The sequence below is a fragment of the Equus caballus genome, chromosome 11 (genome assembly GCF_041296265.1).
Source record: "Equus caballus isolate H_3958 breed thoroughbred chromosome 11, TB-T2T, whole genome shotgun sequence".
Taxonomy (NCBI): domain Eukaryota; kingdom Metazoa; phylum Chordata; class Mammalia; order Perissodactyla; family Equidae; genus Equus; species Equus caballus.
The window spans coordinates 26,649,577-26,673,461 of record NC_091694.1 but is presented as its reverse complement, the minus strand read 5'-3'; the positions used below and the strand labels follow the sequence as shown (position 1 = coordinate 26,673,461).

The 23,885-nt window shown below is 36.2% G+C and overlaps 1 protein-coding gene across 9 annotated transcripts in view; it reads left to right on the top strand.

The window, feature by feature from the left end:
* The window catches only part of SPAG9 (sperm associated antigen 9), a 126,868-nt gene that overhangs the window by 73,312 nt on the left and 29,671 nt on the right, over positions 1–23,885 (top strand). For all 9 annotated transcript variants that reach the window (XM_023652784.2, XM_023652782.2, XM_023652781.2 and 6 more), the window contains 7 exons: positions 8,611–8,818; positions 9,379–9,478; positions 12,154–12,275; positions 18,962–19,019; positions 20,057–20,209; positions 20,686–20,737; positions 23,226–23,356. In XM_023652784.2, coding sequence (XP_023508552.1) covers positions 8,611–8,818; positions 9,379–9,478; positions 12,154–12,275; positions 18,962–19,019; positions 20,057–20,209; positions 20,686–20,737; positions 23,226–23,356 — 824 coding nt within the window. The remainder of the gene's footprint in view (positions 1–8,610; positions 8,819–9,378; positions 9,479–12,153; positions 12,276–18,961; positions 19,020–20,056; positions 20,210–20,685; positions 20,738–23,225; positions 23,357–23,885) is intronic.

Sequence of the window (23,885 nt, the reverse complement as noted above, 5' to 3'; positions counted from 1 at the left end):
AACTTTAAGTAAATCCTGTGGAAATTCAGCCTATTTCTTTTTATCCAGCTCTAGGTAAGAAAACTAGTATGCTTTGCATAGTGTCCCTTGCTTAGGGCAGAATGTACGTAGCTTGCATGTCTCCTGGAGACAGCCATGTGTCATTTTACCATGGGCTGCCTCTCAAGTTGAACAGATTTCTTCAACCCCAGTCAGGGTACTATTCAGCTTCATTCAGCAAACATCTGTTGAAAGCCTGCTTCATGTCAGGCTTGATATGCTGGGCCCTGGGGATGTAAAGACAAATAAGACTCTCCTGCCACTAGGTCAGGGTTAGCCCAGGTCCATGGAAGCCCTTCAGCAGGTTTGTGACAGTGAAATAGTTGTCCTCTTTCTTCAGAAATATCCTCAGGGTTAGAACATTCATCCCTCTCCTTTAATCATCTGAATTTTCTTGAACCTACAGTATAATTTACATCTAGATTTATTTCATGTGTGTCTAGAGTTATTGTTCTCTGTTACTTTGGGTCACAGACTCCTCTAGGAATCAAATCAAAGTTATGAAACTCTCCAGAAATTACGTGTACACACAAAGTTTTGTGATCCTGCTGTGCCATAGAGTTGTAAATCAAAAGAACTTAAGAACCACTGCTTTAGACATTTAACTTCATCTTGGGGAGAAAAAAATGTAAACATAAAAGTTAAAATATAAGGTGATAAGTGTTAGAGTAGGGGATACATGGGACTAGTTGCCTTTTGTAATTTTGTCTTTACTTTCATTAGTCTTAAAATCTTTGAATCTGAAAGACAAAGTTATATAGCAGAGTTGCTTGCCCCTTTATTTAGCTTATTTCAGATGAAGTCAGGCAGCCTACTTAGGAAAACACTACGTTGGAACATTTCCAAGTTGTCCTTAATGGGATAATTTATTTTCTGTGGTTGTGAACTTAACTTCATAGTATCTCAGAACATAAATAATCATGGGGCAATGCCAGATAACACATGACATATGTACTCTATACAGCTGTGAGCACATGAGGCATTTGATGAATGAAACAACTGAAAATATTTTGTAAAAGTGTATAGACTTATAGCATGATATCTAAAACCAATAGCAAAATGGCACAAAGACCAGATTTTTACCACAGTATCTGAAGTGAAGTTAAAAGTAATGACACCTATTTTCTTTTTTTGTGTGGTAGAAAACATAACATACAATTTACCATCTTGATCATTTTTAAGTGCACAGTTCAGTAGTGTTAAGAATATCCATGGGGCTGGCCTGGTGGCACAGCGGTTAAGTGCACACGTTCTGCTTCAGCAGCCTGTGGTTTGCCGGTTCGGATCCTGGGTGTGGACATGGCACTGCTTGGCATGCCATGCTGTGGTAGGCGTCCCACATATAAAGTAGAGGAAGATGGGCACGGATGTTAGCTCAGGGCCAGTCTTCCTCAGCAAAAAGAGGAGGATTGGCAGCAGTTAGCTCAGGGCTAATCTTCCTAAAAAAAAAATAGAATATTCACATCAGGGGCTGGCCCCATGGCCAAGTGGTTGAGTTTGCGCGCTGCACTTCGGCGACCCAGGGCTTCACCGGTTCAAATCCTGGGCATGAACATGACGCCACTTGTCAGGCCACATTGAGGCGGCGTCCCACATGCCACAACTAGAAAGACCCACAACTAAAATATACAACTGTGTACCAGGGGGCTTTGGAGAGAAAAAGAAAAAAAGAAAATCTTTAAAAAATAAAAATAAATAAATTAATTAAAAAGAATATTCACATCGTTGTGAAACAGATTTCTAGAACTTTTTCATCTTGTAATTCTGAAACTATACCTGTTATACAACAACTCTTCCCTCTCCCTCCCCCCTGCCCCAGTAACCACTATTCTACTTTCTGTCCCTATAGTTTTGTCTACCTCATTTAAGTGAAATCATGTAGTATTTGTCTTTCCGTAACTGCCTTATTTCACTTACATAATGTCCTCAGGGTTCATCCATGTTGTAGCTTGTGACAGCATTTCCTTCCTTTTCAGGGTGGAATACTATTCCATTGTGTGTACACACCACATTTTATTTATCCGTTCATCCCTTGATGGACATTTGGTAGCTTCTGTCTCTTGGCTATTGTGAGTAGTGCTGTTATGAACACGGGTGTGCAAATATCTCTTCAAGACCCTGCTTTCAGTTCTTTTGGCTTACCCAGAAGGGGTATTGCTGGATCATATGGTAGTTTTATTTTTAATTTTATGAGGAAACTCCATACTGTTTTCAAACCATTTTACAGCCACACAAACAGTGTACAAGGGTTCTAATTTCTCCACATCTCACCAACACTTGTTATTTTCTGTGTTTTTTTTTTTATAGTAGCCATCCTAATGGGTGTGAGGTGATATCTCGTTGTGGTTTTGATTTGCATTTCTCTGATATTAGTGATATTGGGCGTATTTTCATATGCTTGTTGCCTATTTGTCTATCACCTTTGAATGACACCTATTCTTTTAAAACTTAAATATGCATAGGAGTGCCGTTCCTTTATGGTTACAGCTCTAGAATCCCAACTTAGGTCCCTGCTTTCTGTGGACATTCTCCAGTGACATGCACAGCCTACAATGTGAGAGTTCCTTAAAGACTGAAGTGGCGACGGGGTTACAAAATGAGGACATTTATCAGACAGCCATGTGAGTCTCCATGTTTAACACACACACGTGCCGATGAAGAGGATATCTTAATGATATCAGGCCACGGGAATTGATAGGCCAGCAGTCTTCAGATAAATAAGCAACATTTGTAGTCAAGATTATTAGCCAAAACAGCATAACCTGGCATATAATGGGCATAAAACAGCAATCGGAAGTCTTCAAAAGTCACAGGTTGAATGTGAACTAATAGCATGCAACTCCCCTGTCACTTTATACTGAATAATTCATATAAATGCTTCCAGTTTCCATTTAGGTCCTAGTAAGAATTTTCCCTCATTTTGCACATTATGTCTTATAAGCTTACTGTTGACCAAAAGTGATGTATTTGATCTTTTAGCAGGTTAATATTTAGGCTTATCTTTCTGCATTTTATCTCTAGTTGGAGGCATTGTTAGTGACAGATTTCATAATTTCTTCCATAGGAGATACAGTATAAGAATATTATCCCCCCAGTCAAACACTGTAGCAGAGACTTCCCATCTCAGTGCTTTCCTGCTAATCTTAGGAGCTTTATGTCACCACTGCCTGAGACACCAAGGAGAAATACCTCTTTTGAAAACTGTCCCCTAAAATTCAGAACTTTTTCCTCCAGCTCTCATGCTCTATCCCTGGGATCCAGTTGTCAGAAGTACAGCCCACACAATGAGCTATTTTAATGAGTGTAAAATATTTTTATGTGGTAAAAGTATAAAAGAGAAGCAAGTTACAGATAAATAAATGCCATCTTATTTAGATAGCCTAGGAAAAATTTAAAAGATCATTTTTCTTCCAAGCAGATCTTAATTTACCACTTCCTTGTAGTACTAAACCTTGAGATCCTTAGGGTGTCACAGTCCTTTTCCTATTTTGGGTTCAGCTCTCTCCTGCTTACTTTATTTTATACTCCCAGATCCACAAAGGAATTTGGAGAGGAGGGCTTTTCCAAACTGTTGATATTGTGAACTCTTTAATTACTAAGTAATTTTTTAAAGGTAGAAATAACTAGACCTTGGGGATAGACTGATAAGGAGGAAGAGGAAATAATTTCTCTCCTTGGCTTTTGTTTGAGAGGTAAATGACAAGGACAAGATTGACCTCAAATTATTTATTTTTCAAATAGCTTCAACAGCGTATAGTTGTCTCAACATAGATGAGCTTGAAATTCTCCAGATCTTTCTGAATCCATAGTCTTGGTGGGTTTAAGTGCTGTCCATCAACACTATTCATCAGGAACCTGGACTGTTTGTTCTTTTATTTTTATTTTTTTGGTGCAGATCAGCCCTAAGCTCTATTGCCAATCTTCTTCTTTTTTGCTTGAGAAAGATTGTTGCTGAGTTAACATCTGTGCCAGTTGTCATCTGTTTTTTATATGTGGGATGCTGCCACAGCATGGCTTGATGAGCAGTGTGTACATTCATGCCTGGGATCCGAACCTGTTAACCCTGGACTGCTGAAGCAGAACGTGTGACCCCAGCCACCATGCCATCAGGCCGGCCCCTGGACTGTTTATTTTATATGAATTTTTTAAATATATTTTATACTTTAAAGCTTTAAAGAGTAGGAATTCATGTATATGGTAACATAAATATGAATTAACTAAGCTGTTAAATTAACCAAAATAATACCTCTTTTATTTTTTTAATAGAGTATACCTCAAAGTACAGACCAAGGGAGTGGTACTCAGGGCAGCTTCTATTTGTCTTCACTGTAGGCCTCTATGGCTCCAGAAATATTACTATCAGTTTTTCTGACTCAACTCCAAAAAGCTAATTTCTTTGACTTAGTATATATATATTTTTTCTTCTTCTTCTTCTCGCCAAAGCCCCCCCCCCCCAGTACATAGTTGTGTACTCCAGCCGTGAGTGCCTCCAGCTGTGCCATGTGGGACACTGCCCCAGCATGGCCCAATGAGTGGTGCCATGTCTGCGCCCGGGATCCGAACCGGCGAAACCCTGGGCCACCAAAGCGGAGCGCACCAACTTAATCACTTGGCCATGGGACCAGCCCCCTGACTTAGTAAATTTTTATCAGATATTTCTATATTAGATGCCAGTCACCAGCAAGGAAATAGGCAGTGATTTTGTCTTTTAATGTTAAGAGGGAAGGAAGTGATAGAGAATTGAGCTATGTATTTCTTTGGTTTATTTTCCTTCCCATTGGAAATCAGCCCAGTGTTTGCGTTGCACAGAAGAAAATAGCTACTAAATTCAGCTAATTTTATTAGCATATAGTTAGTATTGCACTTCAGATAACAGATAATCAAAGTTATCTTAAACACAAGGCAATAATGAGTGGATAGCTCCCGATTCATAAATAGTATGAATGGGTTTTCTTTTTCTCAAAACTTTCAGATTGAAAGATAATTTCATCTAGCAATACTAGTTCAAATTTGTTTGGAACTTATTTACTTTTTTTCCTTATAAAAGTAGCACATGCCTATTGTTTAAAAATTTGAAAAAAGGAAAGTAGTATAAGCAAGGAAAAAATTTTTATGTACTATCTCTAGTCACTTTATATACTTAAAAAATAGTTTTTGAGACCATACTTCATATATAGATTTATGTTCTGATTTTTATAATTTTTTCTACTTCAAAAAATATGTATAAATAATGCTAATAAGGGCAAAGAAAAAGCAAAAATCACTCATTATCCAACTACCCAGTGGCAACCACTGTTAAAAATGTCATATATGTCCTAACAGAGCTTTTGCTAGCCATATTTTTTAATTGATCATGCTGTGCAGAACTGTTTTAATCCCCAATCTCTTTCCATTTTGAATATTTTCCATCTCAGTAAATATTCTTCTATTACATGGTTTTTAATTGCTGCATAATATTCTGTATCATGGATTCTGTATCTGTGCGTGGATATCTGTATCAGATATAATAATCTGTGTCATCTGTGTCATTGTTTAATCTCCTATTTTGGAGCATTAAGTTGTTGGCAGTTTTTTGCTGTTATAAATGACATCGTGTATACATCTCTGATTGTTTCTTTAAAAGTATAGTATTTTTTTCAATTTAATATTTAAGCATTTTCCTATGTCACTGAAAATTCATTTTAAGTAAGTATTTTATGCTAACATAGATATACCATTTTATTTTTCTTTTGCTAGATTCAGAATCTCAGAGGATGTTTGTTTTTGGTAAATGGATCATTGTCTGTCTTGGATATATGTGTTTCTTAAAATGGTGATGAGCAATAATATAATCAGCTGACCAGCTATTGTACAAGTCCAAGTACAATATAAATTGTCAGAAATTGAGAATATCAAGGGATTTACTAGAATGAAGGTCTTCAGCAAACAGTTGTGTTTTATCCATGTCTTAGAGCTCAAGCCCACCAGTAGAACTAAGATACTCAAGACTCTTAGTGAGTAACTCCTTGCTGGGCCACATTCTGTGACTTTGTACGTTTCTCATCACTTAAGGGAGGAAAAAAACCCCTAAAGCCTGGGATAAGGATGAGCGGGGTTGGAGGAGCACTGTTGAAGGAGAAAGTGCTCTCAATTTGCCATAGCAAATATAATTCATTTTGCGTGACATATGTTCTCATCTGGTAATTAATTTTACATTAGTTCAGCCACTCATGGTAGTGAAATTTGTGCCACATCAAAATGCGTCATAGTAAATTAATATTAAGAGACGATACTGAGGATGAAACATTTTAATGTTGTAAAACTAAGAGTTTTGGTGATGAAGTTAAGTTCTCCAAGTGTGGTTACTTTCATTGTAGTTGGTGTTCATCATAGCATGTACAGTTGACTGTATGTCAAAAAATGCTTTCTTGTACTTGAATAGCATTTTAAATTTGAATTTGAACTCCCTCTTACTTCTCAGCACCTAAAATAACCTAAATCTCTCAGATAGTGTATTGTAAAGCTGTGCAGTGGGTATGTAATTTTGATTGCTATGGTATTAGTTTTGTCTTTTTTTAAATTGCTTGGATTCTGTTCCAATATTTTTATAGCTATAATGTATTTTTAACAATGTTCTTCAAAAGTTCAAAAAGACAAAGTTTTAAAGAGGGAAATAAAAATCAGTAATAATCATCGCCCACCATAGCACAGCTTAATTTTTTTTTTTTTTTTTTTTTGAGGAAGATTAGCCCTGAGCAAACTACTGCCAGTCCTCCTCTTTTTGCTGAGGAAGCCTGGCCCTGAGCTAACATCCGTGCCCATCTTCCTCTACTTTATACATGGGATGCCTACCACAGCATGGCATGCCAAGCGGTGCCATATCCGCACCTGGGATCCAAATCGGTGACCCCTGGGCCGCTGAGAAGGGGAACGTGTGAACTTAACTGCTGCACCACTGGGCTGGCCCATAGTATGTTTATATATATATTATTTTTTTGTTTTAGGCCAAAAGCATACGTTTAAAAATTTTCAAAGGGGCTTGCCTGATGGTATAGTGGTTAAGTTTGCACACTCTGCTTCAGTGGCCCGGGGTTTGTGGATTCAGATCCTGGGCATGGACCCACAAACCGCTCATCAACTCATGCTGTGGCAGTGTCCCACATACAAAAAAATAGATGTAGATTGGCACAGATGTTAGCTCAGCGACAATCTTCCTCAAGCAGAAAGAGGAAGATTGGCAACAGATGTCAGCTCAGAGCCAATCTTCCTCACAAAAATAAATAAATAATAGAATTACAAAGTTGTGCATAATGCATTATTATAAATTGTAATAATAGCTAACATTTTAAATGCTTAGTATGTGTGAACACATTGCTAAGTCTCTATATAGAATACCTTATAGTAATCCTATGAGGTAGGTACCATTATCTCTATTTTACAGATCAGAAAACGTGGGTCTAGAAAGAATACATAACCAACCTAAGGTCATATGTTTAGTGAAAGGTAACCTCACTAAATTTACCATAATCCTTATTATTATTATTATCATCATTGCTAGTAGTAAACTTTTTGTCAAGTTCTCTTTTTCTAAGACCTAGGTACTTTGCTCTAAAAGAACTGCCTCATTATTGGTAGCATTGGACAGTTGTTTTTCATTATTTTGGAATCACAAACCCCTTTGAAAATCTAATAAAAGTTGTAGATTCTTTTCCCAGAAAAATGCATTGTACACAAATTTTTGCATAAAATTTCAATCTGAGCATGTACCTCTTGAAGCCTACCTGTAGACCTAGAATAGTAGTTATGTTAATGAGTATATAAATCACCTGGTTGCTTGTTAAAATGCCTATTACCTGATCTCTAAGTGCTTCAAATGATCAGGATGCAGGATGTTTTAAGGACAGTGTTTACAGAACTATTGGACTCACTGCTGTTTTAGAGTAGCTACTACAGGGAACACACTGTGTTTTGAAGCAGTGTTTATTATCAGATGATTGTACAGTACCACAACTGCTGTTAAAAACTCCAATGATGGGGCCGGCCCGGTGGTGCAGCGGTTAAATTCGCGCTTTCCGTTTCTTGGTGGCCCAGGGTTTGCCCGTTTGGATCCCTGGTATGGACATGGCACCGCTTGGCAAGCCATGCTGTGGCAGGCATCCCACATATAAAGTAGAGGAAGATGGGCACGGATGTTAGCTCAGGGCCAGGCTTCCTCAGCAAAAAGAGGAGGACTGGCAGTAGTTAGCTCAGAGCTAATCTTCCTCAAAAAAAAAATAAATAAAAAATTTTTAAAAAACTCCAATGATGATGTTAATTTATAATTTTGTTGTTAATACTGACAATCTACTTTTATCTTCAAAATTTCTATTTAGTAGAATCTCATGTATGGAAAAATATGATTTACTTAAATGTTCCCCAATTGTTTGAAAATAGTCTGCAGAGATTGTTTATTGGTTTCCTTTGGTAATCAGTGACTATTACTATTTTTTAATAGAATTTTCTCTCAGCAAGTTTATTTCTTAACCCATTTTTAAAATGCTTTAAAATAAAGTACTCATTTAAAAATTTTTCTGTAATTATTTTTATTTGTAGGATGAACTTTCTGATGTTAGCCAAGGAGGATCTAAAGCTACCACTCCAGCATCGACAGCTGCTTCAGACGTGGCAGCAATTCCTGCTGATACTCCCTTAAATGAAGATGGTGAAGGATTGGTGAAAGCTGTGGATACACCAGATAAGTCAGAGATAAGCAAGCATATTGAAGTACAGGTAGCCCAGGAAACCAGACATGTATCCACAGGTAAGTGACCCTAGTTCTTTACTTACTGGCAAAGTATTCAGTAAATCCAGATGATGTGGGTATGAGAAAATACATCTTTGGGGTGTTACTGCTTGAGATTTATAAAATTGTACTTAATTGTAAATAAGCTTATAAGAGTTGATGATTAAATAAAGTTTTGGAGAGAAAAATTGAGAGGGCTGGGAGATTGGACAGCCTGAAAGTCAGGAGGACAGTCTTTTTCTGTCCCCTGCCTTAGATCATTCATTAGTCTTTGTCTTTAATTTCTCTATATTCCACCTCTTAAATTGGAATGAAAACAGGGAGTTCTGGCCTGGGATGCACTGCACTGTGTCCCAAGAATCACAAATGAAAACTTTCTTTGGTTATTTGTTAGTTTCTGATATTGACTGTTAATTAAATATGTGACATATTGTCTAACCCTGTGTTTCCTAGATTCCACTCTTTTAAATTTTTTTAATGATCAAATGATGTATTTACAACCATAGAAGCAACAGGATTTTCATATCAGGAGAGTATGTGGTATATGCATTATTTATGTCATCTTATCCTTTCCTAAGGCTCTGCTGAAAATGAAGAAAAGTCAGAAGTTCAAGCAATCATTGAATCCACTCCTGAGTTGGACATGGACAAAGATCTCAGTGGATTCAAAGGCTCAAGGTACTGTAAATGTCTATTCCATTCTCCAGTCTAGACTGTTGTCATGTTTGCTCTGGTCCTGGAATTTGCCCTCACTATCTTATCTTTTCACCTCTCTCTGTATCTTCTGTTTCCTGGATCCTATGTCATCTTGCTTCTTGATTTATGCCTTTGTTTTGACAGAACATATTCTTGCTAGCTTTCTGGGCAAAGTCTTCATGGGAGTAAATTTTTTGATAACTTGAATGTGACAAATATCATTTGAAGACATGATTGATATTTTGATAATTTGGCTGAATACAGAATTCTAGCTTGGAAAACCTTCAGAAGTTTTCCTTTAGAATTGTGAAAACATTGCTTCATCGTGATGTTGAGTTTGAAGTGTTGCCATTTGGATTCTTGCTTTTTTGTATATTCTCTGCCAAAGCTTTTAGGATCTTCAGTTTGGGTTTTTTTCCTCCTTTTTTTAGAATTCATGATGATGTGTTGATGTATCTTTTCTATCTTCTTGTATGTAGTAAGTCCTTTCATCTGGAAATGCATATCTCCTAGTACTGAGAAATTTTCTCCTTATTCTTTGTATTGTTGTCTCTTCCTCTCTCTTTCTGGAACACCTATTAGGTGCATATTGAACATCCTGGACTATCCTCATAATTCCTTTTTTCCTTCTTCTCCAAATCTCTCCTATTCTTGGTCTAATTTCTGGATGACTTCTTCAACTTTATCTTTCAGTGCTCATTGATTTTTTTTGTTTTTCTTGGATGGCTACTTTTTATAACATCTTGCTATTATTCTCTTATGGATGCAACATTTATTTTGGAAAAAATTAGGTTTTTCTTTATAAGTTTCTGCTGCTGCCTGCGTTGTCTCCTTTTGCTCTGAGTGCCTCTGTCACAGTCCATTTGTTTGGGGCTTTTTATTTTATAATAGAGGGCTTCTTTAAATGTCTGGTGCTCTGTGCCTGTTTTGCTCATACTTGAGTAAATGACACTGATTCTCCAGTTTCCTGCCTATGACATTTAAACTTGGCTTCCATTATTCAGGGTGCAATACTGGGAGAAGGGAGGTCTCTCTGTTCTGGAGGATTGTATCTAGGTCTCATATTATTTCTTGTGCTGTCTTTCATCCCATCCTTCTGTTTTTATATCCGCCCTTACATGCTTCTCTCTGCTGATTGCTGGTTCCTTCAGTTCCTGGGCCTTTCAAGGCTTCTGGCAGCACACTGACTTCCTCCCTAAACCCCAGTGGCTTAGGTTTCAGTTTTCTTTGGTCTGTTAAATCAATTTCTGTTGTTTCCCTGTTCGTTTTCCATTTTAGAGAATTTTGTTGACATTTCACCTGCTCTCGTTTCTTCTTCTATTCCCTATGTCCTTGTGGGTATATATACCTTTTTAGATTCTTTTTACTGTTGTTTTAGTTGAGTTTCTGAATTATTGGGTGATAAATGACTATGTTCAGTCCACTATGTTTAACTGGAAATCCTATGCAGACTTTTTTTCTATTAATACAACATTAATGCACAAACATACACGTTTCCCCTTTCCCCTCCACACCCCTGCAAAAAAGGGCTTATATATATGTTTTGCAACTTGGTTTTTAAAAACACCTTTATATGATGGGTTTCTTTAGTTTATAAAGCTCTATTTTAATGTTTTTAACTCTATAGTTAAAATTTTCAACTTTTATGTATATCCATAATTTATTTCATCTGTGCCCTATTAATGGTCTATTAGGTTGCTTCAACTGTTTGACACTATAAAATTGCTGCTCTGACCATGCTTTTACATACATAATTGCCTTGTTGTGACAGGGCTTTTGTAGAACAATTTTTGACATCGCATTCTTGGATCTGTGGTTATTTACATTTTAATTAATTAATTAATTAATTAATTTGGTGAGGGAGATTGGCCATGAGCAAACATCTATTGCCAATCTTCCTCTTTTTGCTTGAGAAAGATTCACCCTCAGCTAACATCTATGCCAGTCTTCCTGTATTTTGTATGTGGGTTGCCACCATAGCATGGCTGCCAATGAGTGGTATAGATCTGTGCCTGGGAATTGAACCCGGGCCACTGAAGTGGAGTGCACCAAACTTAACCACTGTGACACAGGGCTAGCTCCTCATTTTAAATTTTAATAGATACTGTCAAATTGCCCTTAAATGAAAAAGAAAATGACCATGCCAATTTATGACCAGGCAACATATAACATGGTAGTTAGGACCATGGATTCTGAAGCCTAACAGCCTAGGTTTGAATTCCACCTCTTTGTCTCCTTTGCTGGATGATCTTGGCAAATTCCTTAACCTCTTTAGTTTCCTCATCTGTAAAATTGGCATAATGGCAGCACCTCCTTTGTAGTGTAGGTGTGAGGATTCAGTAAGATAGTTTGTGTAAAGCACTTAGACCAACACCTGGTACAATGCAGAATGGTGCTCTCTGTTAGCTGCCATTTATTGTTCGTGTTTGCTGGGATCTCACCACAGAAACATTATTTTCTTTACCAATTCTCTCTGTGGAGTTTAATGGGAATTTCTTAGGAGACCTTTGAGAAATCTTTCAAAATTACATTTTGTGTTAAATGTAAATTACAGGTAAAAAATTCCTAGGTAACTTAGCTTTTGTATTCAATTTACACTGTTAAGAAAAAGTCTTTGTAATATTGATTTGTTTGGTTTTGTTGTTTTTGTTGCATAGCACTCCCACCAAAGGCATAGAGAACAAAGCTTTTGATCGCAATACAGAATCTCTCTTTGAAGAACTGTCTTCAGCTGGCTCAGGCCTAATTGGAGATGTGGATGAAGGAGCAGATTTACTAGGTATGATAGCTTATCTGAAGAAGTATCATACTGTTTTAAAAAAGATTTTTTAAGTGATTTAATTGAAATTCCTTTAAAATGTCCGTACTGCCCAGTGTTACAGTTATTGCACTTTTAGGTAATTAATAGGAATGTATTCTTTGAAATCATGAAAGTTTTAAATGAAAGCATCTTTGTATATGGATATGCCTACAATTGAATTGCATTTAAATTTGTATTTTGATTCATATAACACAATTTATTGAATTCCTGCTATATATTCCGAGAGCAGTATTACACATAAGGAACACAGTGCTGTATATATGGGTGTGTGGGTGTGGGTGTGTGTGAGTAGATGTGTAGATATATAGATTGATGGGTAGTTAGTTCCTGGCTTAAATAGATTTCATTAAATACTGTTGACCTTAATTAAATAAAAAATTATAACACTTGATTTTTCTGAGATTTCACAGAGTATTCTGTTTTAGCGCTATGGGAAATATAATCATTTTAGAGTTTGTGTTGGAGAACACCTGGTTTGGAAAGAATGCTGCCTTTGGCTCTTCCACTATTGTCTGGTGACCTTTGCTTGACCTCTCTGGGCCTTAGTTTCTTTGTGTATAAAATGAAGGAGCTGGACTCTAGTTCAGGGATTGGGCAAACTGTGGCTCAGGGGCCAAGTCCAGCTCACCTGCTATGTGTGTTAATCAAGTTTTACTGGAACACAGCCACACTCATTTGTTTACTTATTGTCTATAGTTGCTTTTGCACCACAACAGCAGAGTTAAGTCTGCAACAGAGATCATATGGCTTACAAAGCCTAAAACATTCACCATCTGGTCCTTTACAGAAAAAGTTTGCCAACTCCTGCTCTGGGTGATCTCTAAAGTTCTTTTCAACAGTAATTACATGCTTCTGACTTGTGTCAATTGGCTTTGGTGTACCTTTCTTATAACTTAAGACTTTATAGAAATTGAAAACCTCACGGTATTAAAAACCATTGCCTTTGCAATAGATACTGGTCTCCAAAAAGTTTTTGTATGTATTAGTGTATTTATAATACAGACTATACTGTTCTCAAAAGGTGCTGTTTGTCAATTCTTCTAAATATAGAGTGGCCTTGCTTGCATTAATTGTATGTTAAGTTTATTGGTTATCAGTTATGTCCTTGATAGTTTAAAGTATTTTTTGAAGGAAACACAAATTCTGTCTAAACAGAGCTCACAGTATATCTAGTAAGAGAGATTGAAAGTATGTAAGTAAAAGCTTTCTGAATTAGACATAGATTCCTACCGTTAAAGTCTGAGTAATTGGAAGCAATTGAATGAGCTTGGATTTCTCAAGGAGGGCTAAAAGAGCAATTCTTAAGAAACACTCTGTTTTTACATTTAAGTTTACACTTTAACTTTACTTAACATTAAATTTTGCATAAAAAGTTCCTTTTTAGATTTGATTGGTTTAAGAAACTGACTTCCTGGCAAAATTGAGGGGCACATGCAAAAAATATTAGAAAGAAAAATTTGAAATGTTTAAAATTATATTCAAATTTATATACAGTAGAATTCACTCTTTCTGTTGAATTTTTTGAGTTTTGACAAACGCACAGTTGTGTAACTACTATCAGAGTCAAAATATGTCACCCCCCCCGCAAAATTCCTTGATGCTATCCCTCTGTATGTAACCAGAATGAAGTACTTTTTTTTTTTTGAGGAAGATTAGCCCTAGCTAACTGCTGCCAATCCTCCTCTTTTTGCTGAGGAAGACTGGCCCTGAGCTAACATTCATGCCCATCTTCCTCTACTTTATTTATTTTTTTTTTTATTTATTTTTTTTTATTTTATTTTATTTTATTTTTTTTTTAAAGATTTTATTTTTTCCTTTTTCTCCCCAAAGCCCCCTGGTACATAGTTGTGCATTCTTCGTTGTGGGTTCTTCTAGTTGTGGCATGTGGGACGCTGCCTCAGCGTGGTCTGATGAGCAGTGCCATGTCCGCGCCCAGGATTCGAACTAACGAAACACTGGGCCGCCTGCTGCGGAGTGCGCGAACTTAACCACTCGGCCACGGGGCCAGCCCCCCTCTACTTTATATATGGGACGCCTACCACAGCATGGCTTGCCAAGCGGTGCCGTGTCCACACCCGGGATCCAAACTGGTGAACCCTGGGCCTCTAAAGTGGAACATGCGCACTTAACCGCTGGGCCACCGGGCCGGCCCCCATGAAGTACTTTTTAATATAGTTTGTACACTCTACTGCCTCATAATCCAATATTGAATAATATAATTTTTGAGGTTAGTGGCCTCAAACTTTCTTTTTTGTAAGCCACATAGTACTTAGAAATAATTGTGGTCTTTTAAATCAAGTATTTTCTAAAAGCTTCCATTCTTTGTCAGAAAATTAAGCATAATAAATAGGGTAAATGTAAATTCCTGGTATTCTGGTTTCCTTTCCACTTTGAAAAGAAGAAATAGACTGTAAACTACTTCTCCCCCCCCCCCCTTTTGAAGATATCAATATATTTACCTCTAGAATGTTCCAGATTAGAAGATTTTAATATGTTATCTTAAGTGTAGTGACTTATGCCTACATAAATACTTTTTGGTCAAAGATGATAAGTGAATTTCCAAGGCCCGTATTTGTTCTATGGCTTCTCTTCCGTACAATTCAGAATATAGTTAAACTAACAAAATTGTTTCCCCAAGTTTTTTAATTGACCTTGGGTTGATAAATAAGTACAAAGTCCATTTCTATGATTTCATTATTCATTTTTCTAATTACTATATTATTGTAAAACTCTTCTCTTGTTCAAAAATATAAATTTTTGCAGTTATTGTACATGCACTGAGTACTTTTTTCTAATTTCTTTTTTCTGATTTTAATAATTTAAAAGAGATAACCCCCCACATGCAGTTTATTCTGTATCTTGATTGGAGTCTCATCCCTTGACTTTCTTATTTTCATTGATCCCTTTCTCCATTTACTTTAGTCACTTCCCATGGCCACATTCTAGAACTTGGAAATCGCATTCATACATCCTATGATTGGGATTTTCTTTCTCTTGATTATCTTCTATATTTTCAACTTCACTATCTTCACTAACTTCTTCCTATTATCGTTTAACACATTCAGGTCTTTTCCATTTAAAAATAAAAATGCTGGTCTCCTCTGACTCTATCTTCAGTACCTTTCCACTCTACTGCTCACCCTCCTCCCGTATCTAGTCACACTTTTATGCAGCAGTGTTGATGAGGTGTCTGTTATGTGCCTGGCACTATTCTAGATGCTTGTGATACATCAGTTAACAAAACAGACCCCTTGAAAGTATGGCTACTTTTACTGGCCAGGTTCCCCAGTCCCCCTGCGCCTCATCAGACTGCAGTCTGGCATTCTGCCCCACACTCACCTTACCTGAACAACCTTCTTTTTTGCTGTATCCAGTGGTTTGTTCTCAGTTATTTCACGTGACTTCTCAAATAACATTTGTCTTTCAAACTGTCTTTGCTGGGCTTCTGTGATATCAGACCTTCCTGCATTCTTTTCCTGCCTCTGACTATTCTTTTTCAGTTTTCTTTGCAGGATCCTCTTCCTCTGCCCATCTTTCAGATATCAGTGTTCCTGTCCAAGGCCTACTTCTTTGTTTGGGAAATCTTCTTTGCTCTTGTTTCTTAGCTTTCATGGCTAATTGCTCCAAAGTCTTTATCTCCATCCAAGATTTTTTTGTAGAACCCTGGGCTATTACTTCCAAGCAGCCCACTAGATACCTCTAAGGTGATTTGGGGGGCTTTATACTTGATACCTCTGAAGCTCGGTTCATCGCCATCTTTCTTGTCCTCTCTCCCAAGACTGTTCTTATACCGACATGTACTAACTCAGTAATGAATGTAAATGAATGAGCTCACCATCCACTCCGTTCTCCATCCTAGAGCTCTTTTTCTCCCCTCACAACCAATCATGAAGGCTTATTTGCTCCTTTTCTTAAAAAAAAAAAATCTATTTATCTATCTCTATATGTATCTCCTTCTTGCCTCTGCTTAAATAGCACATCCTTCTCCAAGAATTCTGCTTTGATCCCCTCGTTAAAGCTTAGTTGTCCCTGAAATGTATGTTCTCATGGGACTGCGTTTTATTTATTATGCCACTCTTCATACTCTACTGTAATTTTTTATGTACCTGTCTCCCTGGATAGACTATAAGCTCGATGTGGCCAAGACAACTATGTCTTTTGCTCACTGTTGAGTCTGTAGCACACAACATAGCAAGTAAACGAATGGATCGTTAAATAGTTCTAACAGTTGTATTTCACCTCGAAATCTGTGATTCTTTACCTTTTGGAGTTAAAACTCTTTTACAGGAGAATTTGTAAGAAAGCAGTGTACTTTTGGGAAAATGCACATACAGAAATAGGTAAAATTGTGCATACTTTCTCAAGGGATTAACAGGTAATTCAGAAGCCCATTAATGAACTTAGCTTGAGAACCAATGCTAAAATCCGAATGAGACATCATTAATTTTAAAAACTGTCAGGCAGTTTTTTGCTTATTTTAATAGGTAAAGTTTCCAAATATGTTAGACCTAGATTTCTGCTTGGTTGAAGTCTTGAATAGAAACGGGGCCACTTCAAGTTATGTTTTTCTTATACTTATGAGTTAGTTTTTATTGATACATTTCAAAGTGAAGATTTTGGACAATCCTATTAATTATATATTAAATTTATATATTAGATTTTAAGAGAACTCATCATTGGGAATGTCTAAACTTTAAAAACTACATTATAGGATATGATTCCCATATAGTATATATTCCAAAATTTTTCCCTCTTTAGTATTTACACTTTATTGTATTTAGTTAATGGTTTTTCTACATCTTTTCAATTTTATTGTCTCCTCTCTCATTTTGAAATAAATGAGCATAGCTCTTGCTTTCTGAAAACAATCTAATTGAGATTCTCATTCATTTTTCTCTTGGGCTGCTCACCCAGGGGAATATTCTGGTGTGTATGCTTTTAAATACTTTAATGTTACTGCTTTTTAAGCTAGGCGTTTTTGGCTGCTGTTCTTATTTAATGCTTTCTCATCATTTTTTTCTGCTCAACTATTTTTTTTTTTTTGCCCTGCATATATTTTCAGCTTTTATGCTTATCTCCCTATATGTTTGAGAGTTTATAGCAAACATAGTCATTATGTAAGCTTTTTTCAACCAATCTAAACCCGATTTCTTCTGACTCTGTAGCTTTGTTGAAAAGTTAACATTAGTATTTAAAGCAAATATTTCAACATATGTTGCCAAAATTCATTTTGGAATTGGAATTTAGAAACTTTTTTAGTTTGTCTTTGTTTGTAGTTTTTAGAGAATGCATGGATGATTCAGTAAGCTACTATTTCTGATATTTAATTCTTCATGGTAGAAGTACCCTGATCTTTGAGAATATTTGAGATAACTATAATACAGACAAAATATGAGTCCATATGTGAGCGTTGAATTTTTAGCATTCCTAGGTTGGTTTTGTTTTGAATTATCTTTAAGTCTTTTGAAATATTATCCTTTTTAAAATAAAGGGGCATATTAACTCTTTTACCTTATGTAGTTTTCTTTAGAAATATTTCCTTCCTGTTTAGCTGGGTTATGAATATTACTTCTTCCATTGTATGTGATTTTCCAATATTAACTTAGGATAAGTGAGTGGTGGCTTTGCTTTTTTTGTTTTTGTAACTTTTTGAGATATATTCCTCAGTGTATTTGTATTGTTTTATTTCTTCACTTTCTTAAGAGTAGCAAATTAAATAGCTTTCTTCTCTCTAAAGATCACTACATTGGATCTTGCATTGAATGGTCTACCTGCCTGCCTTACAGTACTCATTAAATTATTAAACACGATTCTGTAAAGTGACAACTGAACATTATCATTTCAGAGATGGCACTTTGAAGGAAACTTAATATTATTGATCTGGGGTTTTCAACCTAATTATATTCGATTTTATTGTGCAAAAGAATTGATAAAGCATTTTTTTAGGTATAACATATTAGAGCATCCTTATGAAGGAAATCATCTTAATTTCTGTCTTTTGCACATCTTTATGCATTAAATCATAGCATTGTGATTCCAGATGTTTTTCATATCATGCATAAAACTTTACAGATTAATGATCTATTTTCATGCTGTTTCTTACGTAAAACATTTCTTGTTCTTTGTTTTTGCTTTACATGGAATGCATGGGCTTTAAGACCATAATTTCTTTGGTAAGGTTTCATCTGCATTGGGGTTCTGTCTTTCTTTGGCCTTGTTTCTGCCTGTTCTTTATTAATAAGGCCTAATCTTTAGGCAAAGGCCACAGTACCAGCTGTGATTTGGAAACAATTTCTGATCCATATATGCTATTCTTTTCTTCCCCCTAAATATTGCTACTTTTTAGAATATTTGGCAGAAAAGTCTTGATCCTTTTGAAATATTATCTATGAGAAACTAAATATAGACTAGCTAAGTTATAAAGAATTGACTAATAAAATCTTTAGCTTTATTTTTTGATGGATAATTATTTATAATTTTATAATCCACTCAAGTAGATACAGCAAATGAAATTATAGACAAAATGAGACTACTACAGGACAGATAAAATTTATGAAATAAAATTTGCAACTACAGCTTATTACAAGTTTATATAATTTTTGATAAATTTATTTTCAAAGTTTTTATCCTTTTTCTTTTGATAGGAATGGGTCGTGAAGTTGAGAATCTTATATTAGAAAATACACAACTGTTGGAAACCAAGTAAGTATGTACAAAATTTTAACAAGGATTAAAAGATTCTGAATTTTCTTCTTGTCCAAGTCAGTGACGCTCCTTCAGTTTAACACAGCGCTAATGCAGTCTCACTACCCCATCTCATTCCCCTTCTCTGCGTGTGGGTTTGTGCATGCACGTACATGCAAGCAAATAGGTAATGGGACAAATTTCACTGATGGATATGTTTCATGGCTTTGTTTATTGCAGAAACAGATTTTCATCTCCTTTCTACTCTACACGTATCCATGCATTTCTCTTAATCTTCTGGATGTGTCCTATGAGTTTTTTTGCTCCCTCGCCTTGGTTGTCTATTTTCTTATCTCTTCTCTTGGGGTTTATTTTATTTCTGCATAAATGTTTTGATCTATACCCAGCCTGCCTCTTCAGAGCTCTCCTCCGTAGTTGTATGTTCTCAGGTACAATTTGTGGGGTCTTAGGCCCTCAAACACATTTGAATCTTGTTTAGTGGGTAAGGTCCTGAGTCGTGTGGAAAAACAGATTGGACTGCTTTGTTAATTTGCTGTATATCCAAACAGAATGCAGCTATAATGAGGTCCTATGCCCACTAGACCCAAGAGGAACTAAGTCGTAGATTTTTTTTCAGTTTTTTTCCAGTTTAGATTTTGTTCTCATTAATTATTAAAGGTAAATTCAAGGATTAATTTTAGGTAATTAATTAGGTAATATCTTTTTAGAATTTACTTACAACACTACCCTTATGGATGCTGTTTTTTAAAAGTTTAATCTTACTTAATTCTGACATTTTTATTTGTTGGTGGTCTGCCTTGCTTTACCTGTTTATTCTTCATTTGATAAGCGGGAAGAGTAAATACTTAGGCTGTTCCTCTCTATTTTTTTTTTTTTACCTTTGTCTGCAAACAACATCAGGTAGAATACCTCTAAAGTATTCAATTATTATTCAGCTTTATGATTATGTAGTTACTTTAGTCTACAAGAGAAAAAGCTGAAAGATGGCAAGGATATTTGTTTGTAATGATGCACTTGAAATATGTGTTTCTTAGAAATGCTTTGAATGTAGTGAAGAATGATTTGATAGCAAAAGTAGATGAACTGACCTGTGAGAAAGATGTGCTGCAAGGGGAGCTGGAGGCCGTGAAACAAGCCAAACTGAAGCTGGAGGAGAAGAACAGAGAGCTGGAGGAAGAGCTTAGGAAGTAAGTTTTCGTTATGTTGTTCTGAACCAAACTCTCTTTGCCAGGCTGCCACAAAGGGGTGTAGGGGTACCCTGGGACCCATGCCTTCTGCCCTCTCGAGCCAGGAAGGGCCAGGCGCTGCCTGGCATGGACTGAAGTGCCTGGCTGATTGCCTCTGCTGTGAGCAAGCCCCTCCACTTACTGACTTTTCTCATTTTGTGTATGTCATGATGTGAAAAAAGTTAGGACTGTTCCAATGTTGCTAATAAGGAAATTGGAAACATTCATTTTTTTCCTTCACCCAGCTTTCTGTTGAACCTGTTTTTTTTCTGAGAACAGTGCTATGAGAATGTTCTCCTAAAAGAATACAGCTAAATCCTCTGTTTGGAAAAAGAAAAATAGTCATTTAGTGGTGGTTAAAATTTTTGACCTACTCGTTCATTCTTTGAAAGGATGAACTCAACGCAAATAACGTGTCTTGGTTTTTTCCCCTCTAGAGCTCGTGCAGAAGCTGAAGATGCAAGGCAAAAGGCAAAAGATGATGATGATGTAGGTTTATAATTTTGGACTTTTTTTCTTACCTTACCACATTTTGGTATTTTGGGGAAATCTTGCTAATTAAGCTTTGAATATAACATTGTAAAGACAAAAAAGGAAGTCAGAAGACATGTTTATGGTCATGAATAGGATAGCTCATGCTTCCACATGGTATCCAGTGCTCAGCTTTCTAGCTACATGTGTTGTGCTCATTTTTCCTCTGTGACTCTGCTCTGACCTGGGTTTGCATGTTCAAGCTGAAGGACCAACTGGGATATTTTGGAGTTTTTTGTTGTTGTCTGCTTTCTTTCAGATTTTGACCTAGGAATTTGAAAGCTTTATTAATAAAAATGTTCAATAGTATTAAACATAAAAAGATGAATTCTAGAAGTTTAATACTAGGCAATTAGCCCATATTGTTGTCAACATATATAAATATAAAAGAATAAATATGAGCTTCTTGCCAATATTGTTAGCGTACTAGTTATTCGTTCGTAACTAGGTTATCATTCCTGTAACAGATGTTTGCTGATCAAATGTCACACCTGAGAGAGATGGTGTCCTGGACAGAATGATTATTTGGTGCCACTTCAATCTCTTATTTGTATTTTTTTATGTAATATTTGATACATATAAAAAACATGTAACGTGTAAGCTGTGAATAATAACATTACGTTACAATAAATGAACATTGTGAACCTACCACCCAACCTAAGAACTATAACATTATCAGACATTGAATTTACTCTGTGCTCTGCCCCTCCCAAGGAAACTACTGTCTTATATTTCTCAGTTTCTTACCTTTAAAAAAAAAAATGTTATCATGTCACACACATACAAGGTATGGTTTAGTTTTCTTTTTTTTTGCATTTTATACTGTATTTAGTCTTGGTGTTACTGCACAAAAAGGGGTTTCTCTGCCTGACGCACATAAAAAGCCAATAATTACACCACTGGCTGTTGAGAAAAGGAAAGGCTTTATTGCCAGGTTGACCAGCAAGGAGACAGGAGGCAAGCCTCTCAAATCTGTCTCCCACATCCAGGACTTGGGGCACAGTCTAAGAGGTTAGGGGGAGCAGGCTGTTATGCAGAAGCGCTGATGGGGCAGGTTTTGATTGGAGGACTTTAAACATTTATGGTAAGATGTAGAAGGGGCATTAACACTGAATCTTCCTAGACAGCAGACCCCTTGTTTCTGATGAGTCCAGCTTTCAAGTTCCAGTCCTTTGCTTCCGTGGGGGGCAGAATCTTTGGTTGACAGTATTATTTCAGGTCAAGATTTTCTCCTCTGCGCACACTCTGGCTACATGGCTTGTAATTTTTGGCTCTGTACAGCTTTTAACACTCTGTTGATAAGATGGGGTCAGTTTGAACTAGTCCCGTGGTTACATTGGAGACTTGCTTCTTTTACTTAGTATTATGTTTTTGATATCCACCTGTGTTGTAGTATAGTGCTGTAGTTCATTCATGTTCGCTGCTTTATAATACCCCATTATATGAATATATGACAGTTTTTGTATCTGTTTTCCTATTAATGTTTAGGTTGTTTTCAGCTTTTACAACCATAAACAATGTGATTGTTATGAACGTTATGGTACAGGTCTCCTGGTTTCTCCAGGTTATGTACCTGGTAGTGGGATTGCTATGTTGCAAACACAAAGTCCTTTAATCATTTGTTCTTTAACTTTTGTTTAAAGGAGAGGCCAAGTTCTGTGGCAGGAGGACAAAGGAAGAGACTGCTGAGGGCTAAGCTCAGTCTCTTTCTTACTGTCCCAAGCCTTTCAGCTTTGATCCAAAATGTGCATACTCCACTCAGTAAAATAAAAGCCCTACTGTTAAACCAACCTTCCTCTCAGAAGAGCCTTTAGAAACCAGCAAGAGAAGCAAGTTGACTGGAGCATGGCCTTCTGGGTTTTACCCTATTCACATTCCCTATTCTCCCTAAGAAGAATTCTGGTTAATAGAGTGGTCTCCATCTTAATTGTATTAATTAGAGTTGGGTACCTTGGTAGTAACTTTCCAGTAAGTTTACATTTTGCACTGTCCTTGGGTGTATATATGGATTGGTAGTTTGATAAATGAACCCCTTTTGGAACTAACTTGTAACTAATTTCTGAATAACTAGCATTTGTTATAGAACATGAATTTAAAATAATGTTGTTAGAGCAACATTTCCAGGTGACCATTTTAAATCTATGTAGATAACAGTTAACTTTCTTCATTTTAGTTCAAAATCTGCACTATTCTTTGTATTTCCTTTATAATACATTCAAATATCTGTATTTATATTCAGAAATTAAATCGTCTACCTCTTTTCAGTCATAAGTAATTATTTAAATCTCTTTATTGATTTTATTTTTATAAAGCCATTTTTATTTAAGTGATTCATTAGTTTATAAATTAAAGAACGTTTAAAAGCTTAAAGATTTTGCTTAAGTCTGAGATAATGCCAAAACAGATAAAGGCTTCCGAGTGATCTATAGTCTTTTTTTCATTATAGAGTGATATTCCCACAGCCCAGAGGAAGCGGTTTACTAGAGTAGAAATGGCCCGAGTTCTAATGGAGAGAAACCAGTATAAAGAGAGATTGATGGAGCTCCAGGAAGCTGTTCGATGGACAGAGATGATTCGGTTCGTATGAGAAGTTCCTCTGATGTTTTCTACTGTTGTTTCCTAGGTTTGCATATTCCTTCATTCACAGCTAGAGTCCTTCTTGGGGATCCAAGGCCCTTGCTCTGTTAATAGGAGAGACTTTCTAAAGTTACACTTGAAATTAGTAACAAAATGCGATCAAAGTGGGTGTCTTTTGGGCCAGTAAGGGCTCTTGAAAAATGTTTAGAAGTCCCAGGACTTCTAAAAGGCAATTGTGATGAACTTAGGGATGATAGTCATTTTTCAAAAGAAAATTTTCATTTTTCAAAATAGAAATTGACACTACTTTTGCAGTAAAGTTAGGAAAAGATATAAATTTCATCTATCACATAGGAAACTAAATCATTTTTACTTAGTATCTTCCTATAAAATACTCTTGCTTGATTTTCCTCCCTTTCTGACTATTCATGCAAAATGCAACTTCTGTTGACACCTATGTCAATTGGATCTTAAGTCTCACCTAGTGCTGCCATCTAACGGTCATATTCTTAGTAACAGTATTCCTTAC